Below are 15690 nucleotides of genomic sequence, written 5' to 3' on the forward strand. Positions count from 1 at the left end.
GCGGTGTGTGATAAGGTGAACCCTCCTGAATGGGATCAGAAAGGAACCCTCCCTCATGAAAAAGACCCCAGAGAGCTCCCTGGCCCCACCTGCCATGAGGTTATGGCGAAAAGACATCTATGAACTAGGAGGCAGGCCCTTACCACACAGTGAATCTGTCAGCACCTTGACCTTGGACTTCCCAGCCTCCAGAACTGCGAGAAATAAATTCCTGTTGTTTAAAAGCCACCCAGTCTATGGTATTTTGTTACAGCCGCCTGAACAGATTAAGACACACATATTTCCTGCCAACATGTGTAAACAAAAAAAAAAAAAAAAATAGCCAGTGGCTTGAGAGTGAGCTCACCTGAATGCCGGGAGGGATGCTGTAGATGATCCGGATGGTTTTGCAGTCGGGGTGGCCAGGCAGGGAGTGAGGGATGAGGTGGTACTCCATCTTCCCCGGAGGCTGGGTGCCTGTCTTCACTCCATAAATGGTCTTACAGGTTGGACACTGCAGACTCCCATCCTGAGGGGACAAGGCCGGAACAGCCACATTGGGAATCAGTTTTGGTAACAACCTCCCTCCCCACCTAACGCTGGAAGGAAACGAAGATAAAGGGCCAGGGGAACGAAATGCACCCAAACAAGTAAATTCCACAACTCAGCTCCCTGCTAAGGGACATGTAAGAGAGACCCCACCCTTGAAAGGGAGACCAGCTCACGGGGGCAGGTTAAATCATTATTTACCCGCTAAGTACCAGATGAGGGGGGCAGACAACAAAGCACCAGGGAGCAGCCACTGCCGAACTGCCAAGCCTCACAACCCCTGAGGAGTTTGCTAGAAAGAAAGATGCCTGGACCCCACCCCAGGACACCGAGTTGGACTGGGTGGGGGTGGGGGGTTAGCTACAGAACATAGCAGTTAAGAGTAAGAACTCTGAAGTCAAACCACCTGGATTTGATTCTCAGCCCTGCCATCTACCCTGCTGTGTGACTTTGAGCAAATTAATTAACTTCTCTGAGTCTTGTTTCTGTTTTTTGTTTTGTTATTTTTTTTTTTCCCACAGAACAAGGAAAATAATAGTATCTATCTCACCGGGTTGTTGGAAGGATTAAATTAGATAACCCACGGGAAGTCTTGCATACCATGAAGTGGTGTATCTAAATGTTATTCGTGCTTTTATGATCTCTGTGGCGAGTCTAATGCTGGTAGAGGTTTGCAAACCACTGCTCTGAAAAGAGAAAGTGGGTGCCATGTGCCGGAGTAGATGAAGCTGACTTTTAAGAAAATGATCCCTGAAGAAGAGCTGTGAATTGGCTTTGAAGGAGGGAGGATAAGTTCTGCACATGCAGTGAAGGGGGGAATGAGTCCTTAGTTATAGCATTTTAAACCTTACAACAGAGTTTACATCTTGTTTCATTCAGGCTCACCTGATAGTGGCTGAAAAAGAATATTAGCCTTATTATTACTATTAGTCTTAAAAATGAGTCTCTTTGACAGAGAGGAAAACTGAGGCACAGCACAGTTGAAGGCCAGGGTCCCAGCAGGTGTGTGTAAACACCCCAGCTCCGCACTGCACCTCGGTGGCTGTGTTGGGGTGCAGGGCCAGACTCCAGATGCAGAGATATAAGGGACCCTGGCTTCACAGCGGGGCCCAGCGAGGCGGGAACTGCATGGGTGGGAGGAGCCTTGTTCCTAGGCTTTCCAGAAGAGAGTGGGTGAGAAGGAAGATGTGAGCAAGGAGCAGTGTGTGCAGAAAGGGCTGTGGCACAACAGGGGCCGGAGCACTCCAGGACGTCTGCACCACCTCAGGAGGGCAGAGATCCTCTGCGGAGCTATCTGGGGACTTTTCAGTGGAAGCTCTATGAATTTAAACGAATAACTTGTATTCAGGGTGATGGAGAAGGTTCCTTCACGTGATCGATGGATAGGAACCCAAGGCTTGGGGTCAAAAGCCCAGGGTCCTGCTCTCTGCTCTCGCCTTAACTTGCTTCATGACCTTGGAGGTGAATCACTTCATTTGTCTCTGGGCCCTTTTGTTCCCTCTTCTGTGCAAAGAAAATTTAAAATGCATGCTTCAAAGTAGTGCAAAAAGAATGAAGGATAGTGTCTTGAGACATATTTCTGAAGCACTCAGGAAATAAATACAAAGAGGTGCTAGATTATTCTTGAAAACAGACACCAAAAGTGGAATGAATGTGCTAAAAACCCCTTTAAATCCGAAATAACCTCTTAAAACGCAAAATCCCAGTGAAACCTTTTAACTGAGGGTCAGAAAAGTGAGCACCAGACCAGACAGGCATCATCCATCAGAGACTGAGTGTGAGCTCTCTGAGACAAGAAAGATCCCAAGGTCAGCACTATGGGAACTTAAATCACAGGGCTATATAAAGATGAAGGGGAAAAAATTACAGCTATCATATCAAGGAGATATCAAATTGAATAATAATGGTAATAATACCCTGTAAAGTAGATGTTGTTTTATCTCCATTTCCAGATGGAAAATGAAATCTCAGAGAGACTGAGAATCTGGCCCAAGGTCATTCAGTTGCTAAGCCAGGGTTTCAGCTTGGGTCCACCGCCTCTCTTGCCTCTACTTTTTCCCACAGCAAAAGAAGTCCAGAGCACTCTCCAAAAGCCAGACTCTTTTGGGGGCGGGGGGATGAGTAAGCAGCTGCGGATATCAGGGAAATCTCAGACTCTGATGCGATCCAAGCTGGGTCTGGAGAAGCAAGTAGGATTTGAATTCATGGAGATAAGGGAGTGATGGTTATTCCCAGCACAGCAAAGAACTTGAGAAAAGTCAGTGGCTTCATGAAAGCTCGGACAGTGTAAGGAGAGAGTTGTCATCTAAGGAGTCTCCCAGATTCCTGGGAACCAGCTTCCTGGAGGAATACCACTCCACCATCAATGATGGACAAGACAAGCACCACAAAAGGCCCTCCCCTCCTCCAACAGGGAGCTTCAGAGGCCTACCAGGAATACTTTGGCAACAGTCCCTAATGCTTCTGAGGGTGTTTTGAAATTGTCCAAAGAAAATGAATTGTAGGGGCGCCTGGGTGGCTCAGTCGGTTGGGCGTCTGCCTTCGGCTCAGGTCATGATCCCCGGGTCCCGGGATCGAGCCCCGCGTCGGGCTCCCTGCTCAGCGGGGTGCCTGCTTCTCCCTCTCCCTCTGCCTGCCTCTCTGCCTACTTGTGCTCTCTATCTCTCTGTCAAATAAATAAATAAAATCTTGAAGAAAAAAAAAAGAAAGAAAATGAATTGTAACGAAAATCACTAGCCCTGGAGAAGAACAAGTAATTAGGGAAATCCATCTACACTGGTAGTAATGAACACCCCCACAGGCCCATTGTCATGGACACCCCCCCCAAAAGAGCCCCTCAGGGACTGGAAGTCTATACCTCTCGGACCATCACACCCAGTGTAGAGACTGGGAGCAGTTGGCTAAGACGGGTTATCATTTTGTGGAGGCTTGATCCTGATCACCGGGGTGCAACCCCAACAGGGCCCAGCGTGGGAGGTGAGCGCCCCACGGGCCGGCACTAACCTTGTTGCCGTTGTTGTACATAGCGACCAGGCAGTAAATGTGGTAGATGTGGCCACATCTGGACAGCTTGCCCACCAGGTCAGGCTTGACTGTTGGCTGCAGGCCCTTGTAGCCCGAGGGGGCTGTGAGGCGCTCCATGCAGATGGTGCAGTCCTGGGGGCGGCGGGGAGGGGGAACAGAGCAGAGAGGCTCTCAGCTCTCACCCGGCCCGGGAGGCCAGAGCATCTCCCCTGTGATTCTTGCATGGTCAGAGGTCAGGCGAACTGTCCCTGCTACTCTTCTAGAAAACCCACAAACCAAGGTAGAGACAGATGTGCCTTTGGGATTCTAAATATAGCTTTACCTCACTTTACACAATGGAAGAGTTCTTAAAATAATTGCTGGTGGTGGTCCGTGCTTACCTGGGGCTCACCCCTAAAGCTGTAATCTCCTTCAGGACTATAGGATGATGCACTGTCCTTTCTTGGTGTTCTCCAGTGACTTGGGGAGGAAATAGACTCTTGCCAATAGACCCTTTAAGCTGAACATCTGCCAAGGAATTGTACCTCAAGTGTACCAGAGGGGCTGTTGTTTAAATAAGTCTATAAAGGGATTTCTCAACCTTGGTGCTACTTGCATTTGGGGTTGGAGACTTCTTCGCTGAGGGGGCTATCCTGGGCACGGGTGGGTGTTTGGCATCCTTGGCCTGTGCCCACAAGCATTCCCTCTCCCCTCCAGACATGCAAAATCCCCTCTGGCTGAGAACCACCGATCTACATCAGACCCATTGAAAAGTCAGTTCATGATATGATAATGTAGCTTATCCTACTGTTGGTCTTAAATTCAGACTGTTAATGGAAAGATAGCTTGGAATCAATCAGCCCTTCGCTGAACGGGGTGGGTCGGGGGTCAGGGGGTGTCTGCAGCTCCGGACCACCGACCTCGGAGCCCTGTGTCAGCTCTGACCAGCTCTGTACCAGTCAGGGCACGGAAAGTTGCTCCCACTGCATCCTGCGGAGAAATCCGGCAAGGGGAAATGCTGGGGGGTGTGAGCCCTGCCCTGCTCCCCCTGCGCTCACCTCATCTGGCGGGTGCCGGACTTTCTGCAGATACTTCTTCAGCACTTCTTCGGGGGTTTTACCTGTTGGGGAACAAGACGGTTGGTGGATAAGGGATCAAACAGCCTTGTCAAGCGGGGCATGCCAGACAGGGGAGTTATCAGCCAGGCTCCAAGCAGGAAAGGGGAGGAATTCATTCTGCAATCGGATTTTAGACTCTGAAAGGGAATCAGCAGATGGAAGAGGAGGTGGGAGGTGTTCGTGCCCGTCTTTACCCCCTGTGGTCTTCTCCCTGACAACCCCCCCCCCACCCCGTGCCTATTTTCAACAAACCCGCTTTTTGCCTGAGATAGGCTGAGTGGGCTTCTCTTCCATATAATCAGAGCCTGGGCAAAGCCCAAAGCATGTGGTGAGGCGACAGCTGGAGGCACTGTGTAAACTGTTACACATTAAAAAAAAAAAAAAAACCCCACGAGGTAGGCTTATCACTTTCCTGTTACGACGTGCTAAGTACTGTCTCGATCTATAATGTGGTGTCGGGGTGATGTTATTTCCCTGGGAAAGTAGGAAGGGGTGCCCACAGCTTCGGGATGCTGTTCGTCGGCTGAACCTTCCTTCAGGGCCTCCTTCCTGCCTGTGCGCAATCCGGCCACTTAAGGGGTCAGTACCTGTACCTACAGACTCGCACCAAAGGACCCCACCTCAGCTCCACAGCTGCTCTTTCTGGCCGCTGGTACTGGTTGTTAAACGGTTTGACCTTCACCCCAAGCCCCCACCTTGCAACCATGTTTTTAAGTTCCAGTGGGATCGCACCTATATTGTAACTTGGCCCAGGGCCTGGCAAGTAACAGGCTCTCAATTAATTCTTAGAAGCAGGACAGTGGGAAGGAAGGGCCTGCCTCCCGGCTCAGCAGAGACAGCCCCGCAGTGGGGAAGCAGCCCGCCAGGCTGCCGTGATTCTGGAGTTTCTTTGGGGACGGGCCCCGGAGGCGGCAGCCCCAGTCTGAAGGCAGGAGGCAGGATGACTCGGCCTAAAAAAGGGTCACTGCCTCCCTGGGCACCTACGTCTCTTAGCCGCTCTGAGCTTCCGTTTTCTCACCTATGAAACGGGGAAGAACAACGGCTCTTGCTCAGAGGGTTGCTTTGACAATTCAGAGAGCGGATGGACGCACAGTCCTTTAGCGCTTTTCCAGCTAAGGGTCCAACACGCGCTATTAATAATCACAGGAAGAGTGCGAAGAAAGTGTGAAATCCCGTCATTTCCTATCAGATGATGAACAAGGCAATCGAGTTCATTTAAGCAGAGAACTTCTGATGGAGCAGGAAAGTAGGGCAAGGGTTTGAGGAGGCGGATCATGCAACCACCAAGAGCCGGGAGGCAGGCCCTTCCTTCCCACTGTCCTGCTTCTAAGAATTAATTGAGAGCCTGTTACTTGCCAGGCCCTGGGCCAAGTTACAATATAGGTGCGATCCCACTGGAACTTAAAAACATGGTTGCAAGGTGGGGGCTTGGGGTGAAGGTCAAACCGTTTAACAACCAGTACCAGCGGCCAGAAAGAGCAGCTGCGGAGCTGAGGTGGGGTCCTTTGGTGCGAGTCTGTAGGTACAGGTACTGACCCCTTAGTGGCCGGATTGCGCACAGGCAGGAAGGAGGCCCTGAAGGAAGGTTCGCATGGCCAGAGTCTAGGGGCTCTCGAGGGACACAGGACAGTGGTTACTCCCTGGCTGCCATGGATGCATTCTGGGGCACACCTGCCCGATACTGGCTGTGAGCATTTTCACCCCATCGGAAAGGTCTGAAAACAGACCCTCTGCGGTCACGTGACTTGCAAGTGGCAAAGCTGGGGTTGGAACCCAGCCTGTTTGGGTTTCAGTGTCGTGGCGATCTCCCTCTGTATTGTATTTTATTCTGCGTCACACTCTGTGGTTTTATGTTTCTCTATTTCTGTGCTGCGTTTTTATCCTTCTTAAAAGCGTCTCCATCTGATTCATACACAATCCACTTTGGTACCATCATCGGAACAGGTACTTGCTGGGCCCACTTAGCAGAGGCGGAAACGAAGGCACACAGGGTGAAAAGCCACGGGTATGACCTTTAGTGATGGTGGCCGAGCCAAGGCTGGGACCCAAACCTTTGACTCCCATACCCCTTAGGATAAGGAGGCCAATACCTTTCTTGGCTTGTTTTCTGGTAGTCTTGCGGCTCGTGTTGGAAACCCCTGGGATGGATTTGATTTCACTCTTGCTGACTGGGGGTGGGTGGAGGACCAGCTTTGGGGGCCTGGTGAGACACACAGGCAGCCCCGCGGCGCTCATGAGAATCCCAGTGATTCCTGGAAGGGCAGGGCATGAGGAAGGACTGCAGAGTTAGCTCCCAACATCCCATAAACTCCCCTCCCCATAAACCTACCCTCCCGCTTCTCAGCAGAGTTCTCGGAACTCGCTTATTCTCCACCTCCCCTTCCTTGCAGCTTTCCCCAGAAATATATGCATTCACTCCCCTTCAACAGCATGTTTTGCTTTTAACAATCAGTTCTCCCCACACTCTTCCTGCCCTTCCAGCCCTACTCCTAAAATCCTCATTCACTTTAATTCTTTCTCTCTTATAAAATGCTCACTACCAGCTTTACTTCTCCCTTTTTCTGCCCCGAGCAAGGGTAGACCAGGGTCTCTCTTACCTGCCAAGGCAGGATTCACAGGACTGGACCCATTTAGGTTCTTCACTGGCACAGTGGGGACGCTGTGGAAGGCAAGAGCAAGTACGTTATGGTTTTCACAAGCGGGATAAAATGGGTCAGTGTTGGAAACCCCAAAATTCACACAATGAGGGGTTCCCCTTTTATACAGAAACTACGTAGCCCGATTAAAGTCAGAGTCAGTTCTTAGCACCCCAACCAGAAGGGTTCCCTTTATTTATTTATTTTTAAAGATTTTAGTGATTTATTTTGGGGGGGAGGGGCAGAGGGCGAGGGAGACAGAGAATCTCAAGCAGACTCCTCGCTGAGTGTGGTGCCCGATGTGGGGCTCGATCCCAGGACCCTGAGATCATGACCTGAGCCGAAATCAAGAATCGGGCGCTCATCCGACTGAGCCACCCTGGCATCCCTAGAAGTGTTACCTTTAAAATCTAAGACCAGGTCACCCTTCCACTCAGAACCCCAAAACTCAGAATGGCTCCTCAGTTCACTCAAGGTCCCAGCAATGCCTACACAGCCCTGTGTGACCTGCCAACACCCTCCACTCTCAAACCCTCACCTCCCTGGTCTCTCCACATATTGCTCACCATCTCAGTCTGCTCCAGCTGTTCTTCCCAAATGCCAGCCATGCCCCTTCCTCGGAGCCTTTGCATGTGCCCTTCCCTCTGCCCGAAAGGCTCTACCATCAGATAGCTGCTCAGCCTCCGCCTATGGACCCTCCGGTCATGGCTGAGCTTCTCGTGAGGTTCCTAAGACCATCTCATTTAATACTATGACTCATCCCTCTCATCCCATCTCAATCCCTCTTACCTCGCTCTATTTTTTTTTTCATGGAACTTAGGATTTTTTTAAAATAAGTTGTTGCTTTATTACCTCCCCTTCCAGAATCAGAGGCTCTATAAAGGCAGATATCTTTGTTTCATTCAGAACCTGACGCTAGCAGGCATTCAGTGAGTATTGGTTGACAGAACGATAAATAAAGAAGCAAGTTCAAACCTGGGTGTACATAAGAGTCACCGAAGAAGCTTTTAAAAAGACAGAGCCCCAGGCCTGAATCAGAATTCCCATCGGGGGGCCCAAGAACCTGCATTTCCACCACCTTCTGCTGAAAGGACGCAGATCCAGCCAGTCCCAGCCTAGCATTGGGAAACCACTGTCCCCATAGCTGTCACCCCTCCTTTTCCCTCAGAAATCTAAATATCAGGCAAAGCCTCCTCCTCTTTCTGTTCTCCCCAGAAACCCGAGCCAGGCTCGAGAGGAGTCCTCACAGCTGCCTGGGAAAGGCAAGCCCTCCCACGATGCCGAAGAGAAAAATAGGGGACATGTGGGGCTGGGTCTTGCGCCATCTCCCCCCCCCCCACCACTGCCACCCAGGCTTCTACAGCTGGGCTCGGAGGGGAAGTGGGCTTGGAAACACATGGACTGGGTCACAGATGACTCCAGGAGCCAACAGTTCTGCTGTGGGGGCAGGGCTGTGCAGGGAAAACAGGAGGGGGAAGGGCATGTTCTGTTGTGTCTTTATATTGTTTATTATTTGTTTATTTGCCCATTCCTATTGAGCCCTACTTCGTTTGGGACGTTCTGTTAGAGCCTGGGGACACAGCCGTGGACAAGACAGCCCGTGGCCCTTCATCTATGTGTGGTCATGGCGAAGAGGCACAGGGCCCATCTGCTCCCACGCACAGTCATAACCGCTCAGGGTGTATAAATCCATCTCAGACTTCCAACAACCTACGCAAGAGGGGCTATTATCATCAACCTCGTTTTAGTAGGCAAGGAGGTTGTGGCACAGAGGGGTTAAGCAAACTCGATGGAGGCCACACAGCTAAGGATTCCCACCCAGGAAGTCTGGCCACAGAGCCCACTGTTGTAGCCGCTCACCGGGCTGCATTCTCGTGTCTGTGCGAACCTTCTATCACCCCACGTTGCAGACAGAGAACACGGGAGTGCAGAGAGCGTGCGGAATAAACCCACGACTAAGACAGAGGAGTTGGCATGGGGCTGAGCAGGGGGTCTGTCTGTCCCCCACAAGCCCACAGGGATGGGTGCTTCCCTGGCTGAATCTTCGGCGGGGGCGGTGGGGGGGGGGGCTGTCCCTTCTCGGGACGTTGACATGTGCGCTGGGGCTGTAAGGATGTGAAAGAACAAATGTGGGAGTGTTTGTGTCTCAACAGGCCACCACAGGCTACTTTCCCCCCAGGATAAATCAAACCCGCATGGGGGGGCGGGGAGGGGAAGGCTGCATTCAACACAAAGGAAAGTCGGCCAAGGAAAGAGGCCCAGCCTTGCTTCTGGACTCCGTGGCCTGCCCCACAGGGCCAGGCATGGTAGGGTGGATGAGGGTCAGGAAAACCAGGTTCGAGTCCCAACCCTGCCAGTAACTCCTCACGACCTCCCTCAATTTTTTCCGAGCCTCGATCTCCTTACCTGTGAACCTGTGAGGGTCTGGAGTTAGCAGATGCCAGGGGGACTTCCTGAAGATTCCCTACCTTAGTGCTTAAGAGCAAGGCAGCTGCCTGAGCCCTCGGTCTCCCTCCCAGGCTGACTGGCCTCGGCACAGCTGGTCTGGGGACCCGAGTGAAGGGTCTATTCCCCGGCTCCCCACCAGGGGGCAGCACTCGCAGTCCAGCCCCGCACCTGCCTTCCCCCTACCAGCTCCAAGGCGCCCTCCCTCCAGCTGATAAGTAGCTGTGATCTGGGTGACAAAAGCCACCTTTGTTCCCACAAACTGGACTGGCAGGTTTCCACACCCAATCTGGTTAACCAGGAAAGAGTCCAATCCCCAGAGCACACCCTGGGCAGCCCAAGAACCCGGGGAAGGGGCCAGGCCTGAAGAGAGGGAGGGTCTTCATGAGGACCCTGGACTCCGGGAAATACTGTGGGAGAGGCGGTGTCCCTGTCTTTCCAGGAAAGGGACAACGCGTCAGTAGGCTCTGGATGGTGGCAGCGAACTGGCAGAGGGGATATTTGCTTATGGACTGCAGAAGGGCACTGTGGAGGGGGCCCTGCACAGGGGTCAGGAAACCTGCCTTCTTGTCCAGCTTGGCCCTGGCTTTGTGCCTTTGGGAGAGCCACACAGCCTCCCTGCACTTTGCTGACACGCTCCATCTCTGTCCCCGGGGTCCCTGAGAGGATTTAGGTCAAATACTCTGTAAACAGGCAAGCCCTATGCAAATTGGGTGGTTGTTTACATTTTTGTTTCCCAACTATATGAGGAAGTTGAGCTCGATAAAGCCTTTTCTCTGCTGCAATAGTCCAATTTTCTCAGATTCTTGAGGACATCGAGTGTACAGTGTAAGGTTGAGAGGCGGGCAATGCTTAGGATTGTTGAGTTGGCCTTACCTGATCAGCTCCTCCCGCACGGTTGTGACTGGTTAAAATGGAAACCAGGGAGGTGGCCCATGTCGAGCCCACTGGTGGCACCCTGCTGGCGCCCCAGCTGTCCATGCCTGAGCCCTCCTTCCAGAAATCAGCAACGCAATGGCTGGCATGCGGCTCACATCCTCCCGGCAACTCGGCTCAGCCGAAGCTGTCTGGCCTAACCATCAGAAGACACCCTCCCCCATGCCACCGGGCTGTTCTCAGTTTCCATTTCTGTCCCTCAAGCACAAAACTAAGAAAAGAGAAGAGCTGGCAAGGTGGCAGAAGGAGGGGGCCGATGGCAGGAAAAAAGCTCTGCAGATACCATGGTGAGAAGGAGTGGGGGTTTTCTGAGGAGTTGTGAGACGACCCAGGAACCCTCAGGCCGGACAACGGTCTTGTCTCTCCAGCAACTGAAGTCTCGCCAGAGATAGAGAAGCCTCAGTTCTGGAGGCGAGGGCCAGAGGGGCCGCTCCTGCCCCCCACTCCGCAGCCCCCCTCTCGTCTCTTTAGAAACCCCCTGCTTGTGTCTCTGAATAATTCACAGGGTCTTTTGTTCCCTGCAAACCCTTCTCCTCAGCCCACCTCTCCCGCCCTCCCTGGTCTTCCTTTTTTCCGTGGGAAAGTTGCTTGAAGAGCTCGCGGACAGGGAGAGGAAGGGAAGGGGCCAGTCCACGACAGAAGGTCGACGGCAGTGCTGCACAAAGGGGACAAGCACGCTAATTAAATGGCCAAGAAAGACTGGAGGAGAAGATGGTGGTGGGGGTGAGGGTGGTGGTAAGAGGTAGAAAAAGGAAAGAGCTGGAAGATAGAGGGGTAGGGCGGGGCCTCCCCTGTCAGGAAAACAGAGCAGAGAAAAAAGCTTGTTTCTATAGCCCTTTTGAAGGGGGCGCTGCCCGGACCTCGGCCCCATTCTCTCGCTCCAATTCCACTGGCAGGCAGGGGGAATAAAGCGGAGAGATGAAGAGCTGCCGGCTGGCTCCCTGGGTGAGATTTAAAGTGATCTGGGAGTCCTTTCCCTCAGTTATGGTGTGAGGTCACTTGGCATTTGCCAAGGGCGCCAGCAAAGAGGTGGGGCATCAGACTCTGCTCGGCTCTGACTTCAATGCAACGACTTTCAATAGACACAGGTGAATAACAGCAGCTAATACTGACCAAACTCTTCCTATGCGCCACGCATTGTGCTAAATCTAGACACTGAATATTTCATTTAGTTCTCGTGACAGCCCTGAGAAAGAAGGTACTGTTACTCTCCCATTTCATAGATGAACAAACTGAAGACTGAGGGTGCATAATCTGCCCCAAGTTACACACCAAGGAACGTGGGTTCCCGCCTGGGTGGTCAGGCTCTGGAGGCTGTGTTTTTTGTCCACTATACGAGCCTCCCTCTGCCACACAAATGATTACCCCAGAACTCTGTAAGAGGCCCTCAGGAGGCTGCTGGCTGACCTGGGGAAGAAAGGAAGCAGTGGTATGGTTCAGATGCCCATTCCCCTCTCCCAAATTTTCTGCCAGCTCAGAAGTAGTCATAGGAAAATCCCATGCATCCGACCAGCACTTGACCATTTATAAACTGCCTTCACATACAGCGAGGAGCTGAGCTTTAGCCAAAAGGGCAGAGGACGAGGGAAATAAGCCCTGGGCTCCAACCCCCCCACTCTATGACACCTGAGCTGTGTGGCCCTCCTTGGAAAGTTAATTCTGAGCTTGGTGCCCATGCCTGACACAGGACCAGGGAATGAGGTAGCACTGGCAAGTGCATCTGGTAAACTCTCAAGGGATGAACTCCCTTTGTGGAGGTCTCCACAGTGACTCCATGGGGCGGGCAAGGCGAGCCCGACGATCCCCACTGCACGCACAAGGAAGCTGGACCTTGCAGAGGCTCTGTGGCTTCGTTTAGTGGCGGAGGCTGGAGTGAAGGCTGGGCCTCTCCTTCTGCAGTACACCCTCCTCCTCTTTTCTCCCACTGCTGAGCCTCTGTGTACAGACAGCCTCCTCTGGGCAGCCTGAATTTCACACTCAGGGGTTCAACCTCACTGCAAACCGCCCTGACCGCCTGGGGTTCAGGGGTCACAGGTGGGGCCAGGTCCTTCTGGAGAAAGGAAAAGTGGGCCAGTGTGAGAGGCCCATCTCACCAGAAATCAGGAGCTGGCAAGGCAAAGGCTGTGGGCACCACATGGACCTGGGTCTCTCCCATTTGAAGATTGGGAAGAGCAAGAAGATCATGAAAAACAGTGATCATAGAACCCACAACACCACCAGGCGGTCACAGGAAGTACTGAGACAATGCACAGAAGGTGCCTGGCACACATAGTAAGTACTCGCTAAATATGCGCTGTTAATTCCAATCTGGACTTACCCCTCCATTTTCCAGAGAGACCAAGGAAAGGGGCTGACCTCATTTGGCACCTACTGTGTGCTGGGCACTGTGGTGTGTGCTTGACAGAGAAGCAGCACGGCTGAGTCAGAATTGTCTGGCTCTGACGTCAGACTTCCTGAAGTTTGAGTCTTGGTCTCAGCCAATGATTGCTCCGTGCCTTTGAGCAAGAGAATCTCTGATTCCTTCCCGGGTAAAATGGGATCAAAATGCCTACTTCAAAAGAGTTGCTGTAGATGATAAAGATGATGTAGGTGATAAAGCCCCCAAAGTAGATCCTGGTGGGAGCTCATTTAGTATTGCCTGTTAGGGCATGGTGTGTGTAACCTTGAACCCTCAGCAGCTAGCCTAACATGGGGATTATCACCGGCATTTTCACAGGAGGAAGTCAGGACCCTGGGATGTTAGGGCTCTGTCCCAAACCACATAGCTATGACAAAGCTTTGACGGACCCCAGAGGCCAAGCCCACCCTTAGCCACCACACCACGCAGCCTTCCACCCGCAACCAGAGGGTCAGGACAAGATGACAGGGAGTTTAAGTCTTGGCAGCCCCTCTTTCACCTCTGGCCTGGCTCAGTGGGGTCCTATGCCCTTTATGAGTAAATGCTCAGAGGCAGCCTTGGAAGTACCTACCCAGAGGCGATCAGCACTCGGGACTGGGCAATGGCCAGTCGCTGCAGGTTGGTCCGATTTAAGGTCGCCAGGGCCACCCTTCCGGTCTTGCCGTTGGTTCCGGGGGGACTGGCGGGAGAGCCTGCGATCACCCCTGCCGGCGTGCTGGAGGCCTGTCGCCGGATCGCCTGCGATGGGACAGTCTTCACCGGCCCTCGGACGGTGCCCGTGCTGTCCAGTGGCTTGGCCCCGGGACCTGGTTGAGGGGGCAGCTTGACGGCTCCAGGTGGGGGCATGTTCTTGCGGGCCGCTGGGGGCTGCAGGGGCCCGGTACCCCCGTCGGCCACGGCCGCCTTGATGCTCATCACCAGAACGCACTGCGGGCAGGAGCAGGGCGGGGCCGCGGGCGAGGCGGCCGATGCGGGGCTGGCCGGCCAGGACTGGGCCTTCGGCAAGGTGCCGGTGACCATGGGGTAGATGAGATCCAGGCGCCGGCGGACGCGGCGTTGGCGCTGGGTCTGCCGGTTGATCTGGCCCATGGTGCTGAAGTCAATGACGTAGCTAAAGCCGATGGAAGTGAGGTCGATCCAGGGGTGCTGCTTCTCATAGGCGTGCTGGATGGTGATGCCCACTTCCATGTCATAGGGCGTCCAAGAACCGTTGTCGTTCTCCCACTCCCACACCACGCCCTTGCCGGGGGCCGAGGACGGGTCGTAGTAGTTGCGGCGAACTGGGCGGAGGGTCCCTGCCAGAGTGGGACGGGGGACAGGGTCAGGGTCAGCAAGGAATGAAACTGGATTGTGCTTGGTCCAGAGGCAAACAGGAATCAGTCCTGCTGTGGGCGGGCCCTAGGCTGCCTGCTGAGGTATCAGCTTTGAATGAGACTCCTTCCTGCCTTGAGGACTGTGCAGTTGCACGGGATGGGAGCAGCTCAGCTCGGTGACAGTGTGAAGGGTGTGGGGCCGTGCAGGGTACTGGAAAGAGCACCTGCCCCTTCTTAGTCGGTAGACCTTGGTCTGCGGCCAGATTGATTCACTTCCGAGTTTATGTAGAACTCCCCAACCTCCTTCCCTCCCCTGAGAAACAATGAGTCCTTTGCAGAACTTTTGTGAAAATTAAATGTGACCCACTTATTCATTCAACAAATACGTATCTGTATATGCCAGGTTCTGGATCTCTCCTGCACCTGAAATTTGCACTAAGGCACCTAAAGCCCTCCACACAGAGTAGGTGTTCGTAAGTATCATATCACTTCTCCCGTACTCTCTAAATGCCCCTGCCTGGAGGGCTATGAAGAGAAAGAACAAACGGTCTCGGAAGCCTAGAGGGCAGAGGAAGAAGACTGTCTCCAGGAAGGCAGCCGCCCAGCGGTGGAGCTAGAGATCCGGCTCCCTGTCCCTTTAAGGGTGCAGTAAAAACAAAAATAGAAAATCAGGTTGAGCGAACTCTTACACTTGCAAGCTTTCAATCTTGTATCAAAGCAGTAGTAATGATCATACTAATTTTCTATTTCTCTAGCATTTTTCTTTAAAAAAGCCCAAACCCTCCTAAAGATAGGATTGTCTTCATTTTCGGTCTCACTGGGGGAGGGGAGGCAGGGAAGGGGGGCCAGGGCTAGTTGCAGGGAAGCAGCACAGCAGAAATGAGCCTGCAGCACTGGAGGGAAACTAGGCCTGTAACTCTTGCCTCTTCCTCCCCTACCCACCCCAAACCTGGATTCAGACTCACGCCGCCCAATCAGGGCTCATTTCATGGGTATCAACATCAAGGCTGAAGATGCCAGGGTCAAGGCAGGGTGAGGGGGCCTGGGAGGGCTCCAAGGGTGCTTGAATCTCGCATCTGTCAGCTTAAGCTCTATCCATCAAAGTGGTGGGAAAAGGCTCCCCTTCGCAGGCCTCTGACCCACCCCCTCCTCCAACCCAGAGGGAGACACCAAGACCAGGGACAGAATTCCATTCAAGGGGGGAAGAAAAGGAACAATGGCTATTCAGGCCTTTGCCAGGGTCATAACCCACCCCCCACCCCAACTCCGAGCCCCTTAATGACCCAAAACATCAACATTCAGAGGCAGGAGGG

The 15690-nt window shown here is 53.0% G+C and overlaps 1 protein-coding gene across 5 annotated transcripts in view; it reads right to left on the bottom strand.

Annotated features, from left to right (window-relative positions):
• Positions 1-15690, bottom strand: part of DTX4 (deltex E3 ubiquitin ligase 4) — a 36688-nt gene that overhangs the window by 13108 nt on the left and 7890 nt on the right. For all 5 annotated transcript variants that reach the window (XR_012381800.1, XR_012381799.1, XR_012381798.1 and 2 more), the window contains exons 2-7: positions 13636-14359; positions 7247-7308; positions 6740-6901; positions 4590-4651; positions 3532-3684; positions 347-508 (exon numbers count right to left, since the gene is read on the bottom strand). Coding sequence is in view for 2 of the 5 variants with exons in the window: in XM_025879480.2 (XP_025735265.2) it covers positions 347-508; positions 3532-3684; positions 4590-4651; positions 6740-6901; positions 7247-7308; positions 13636-14359 (1325 nt within the window). In the remaining 3 variants the exon portion in view is untranslated. The remainder of the gene's footprint in view (positions 1-346; positions 509-3531; positions 3685-4589; positions 4652-6739; positions 6902-7246; positions 7309-13635; positions 14360-15690) is intronic.

This window comes from Callorhinus ursinus, unplaced genomic scaffold (genome assembly GCF_003265705.2).
Source record: "Callorhinus ursinus isolate GAN/ISIS: 27379988/994484 unplaced genomic scaffold, GSC_fseal_2.0 scaffold21, whole genome shotgun sequence".
NCBI lineage: Eukaryota > Metazoa > Chordata > Mammalia > Carnivora > Otariidae > Callorhinus > Callorhinus ursinus.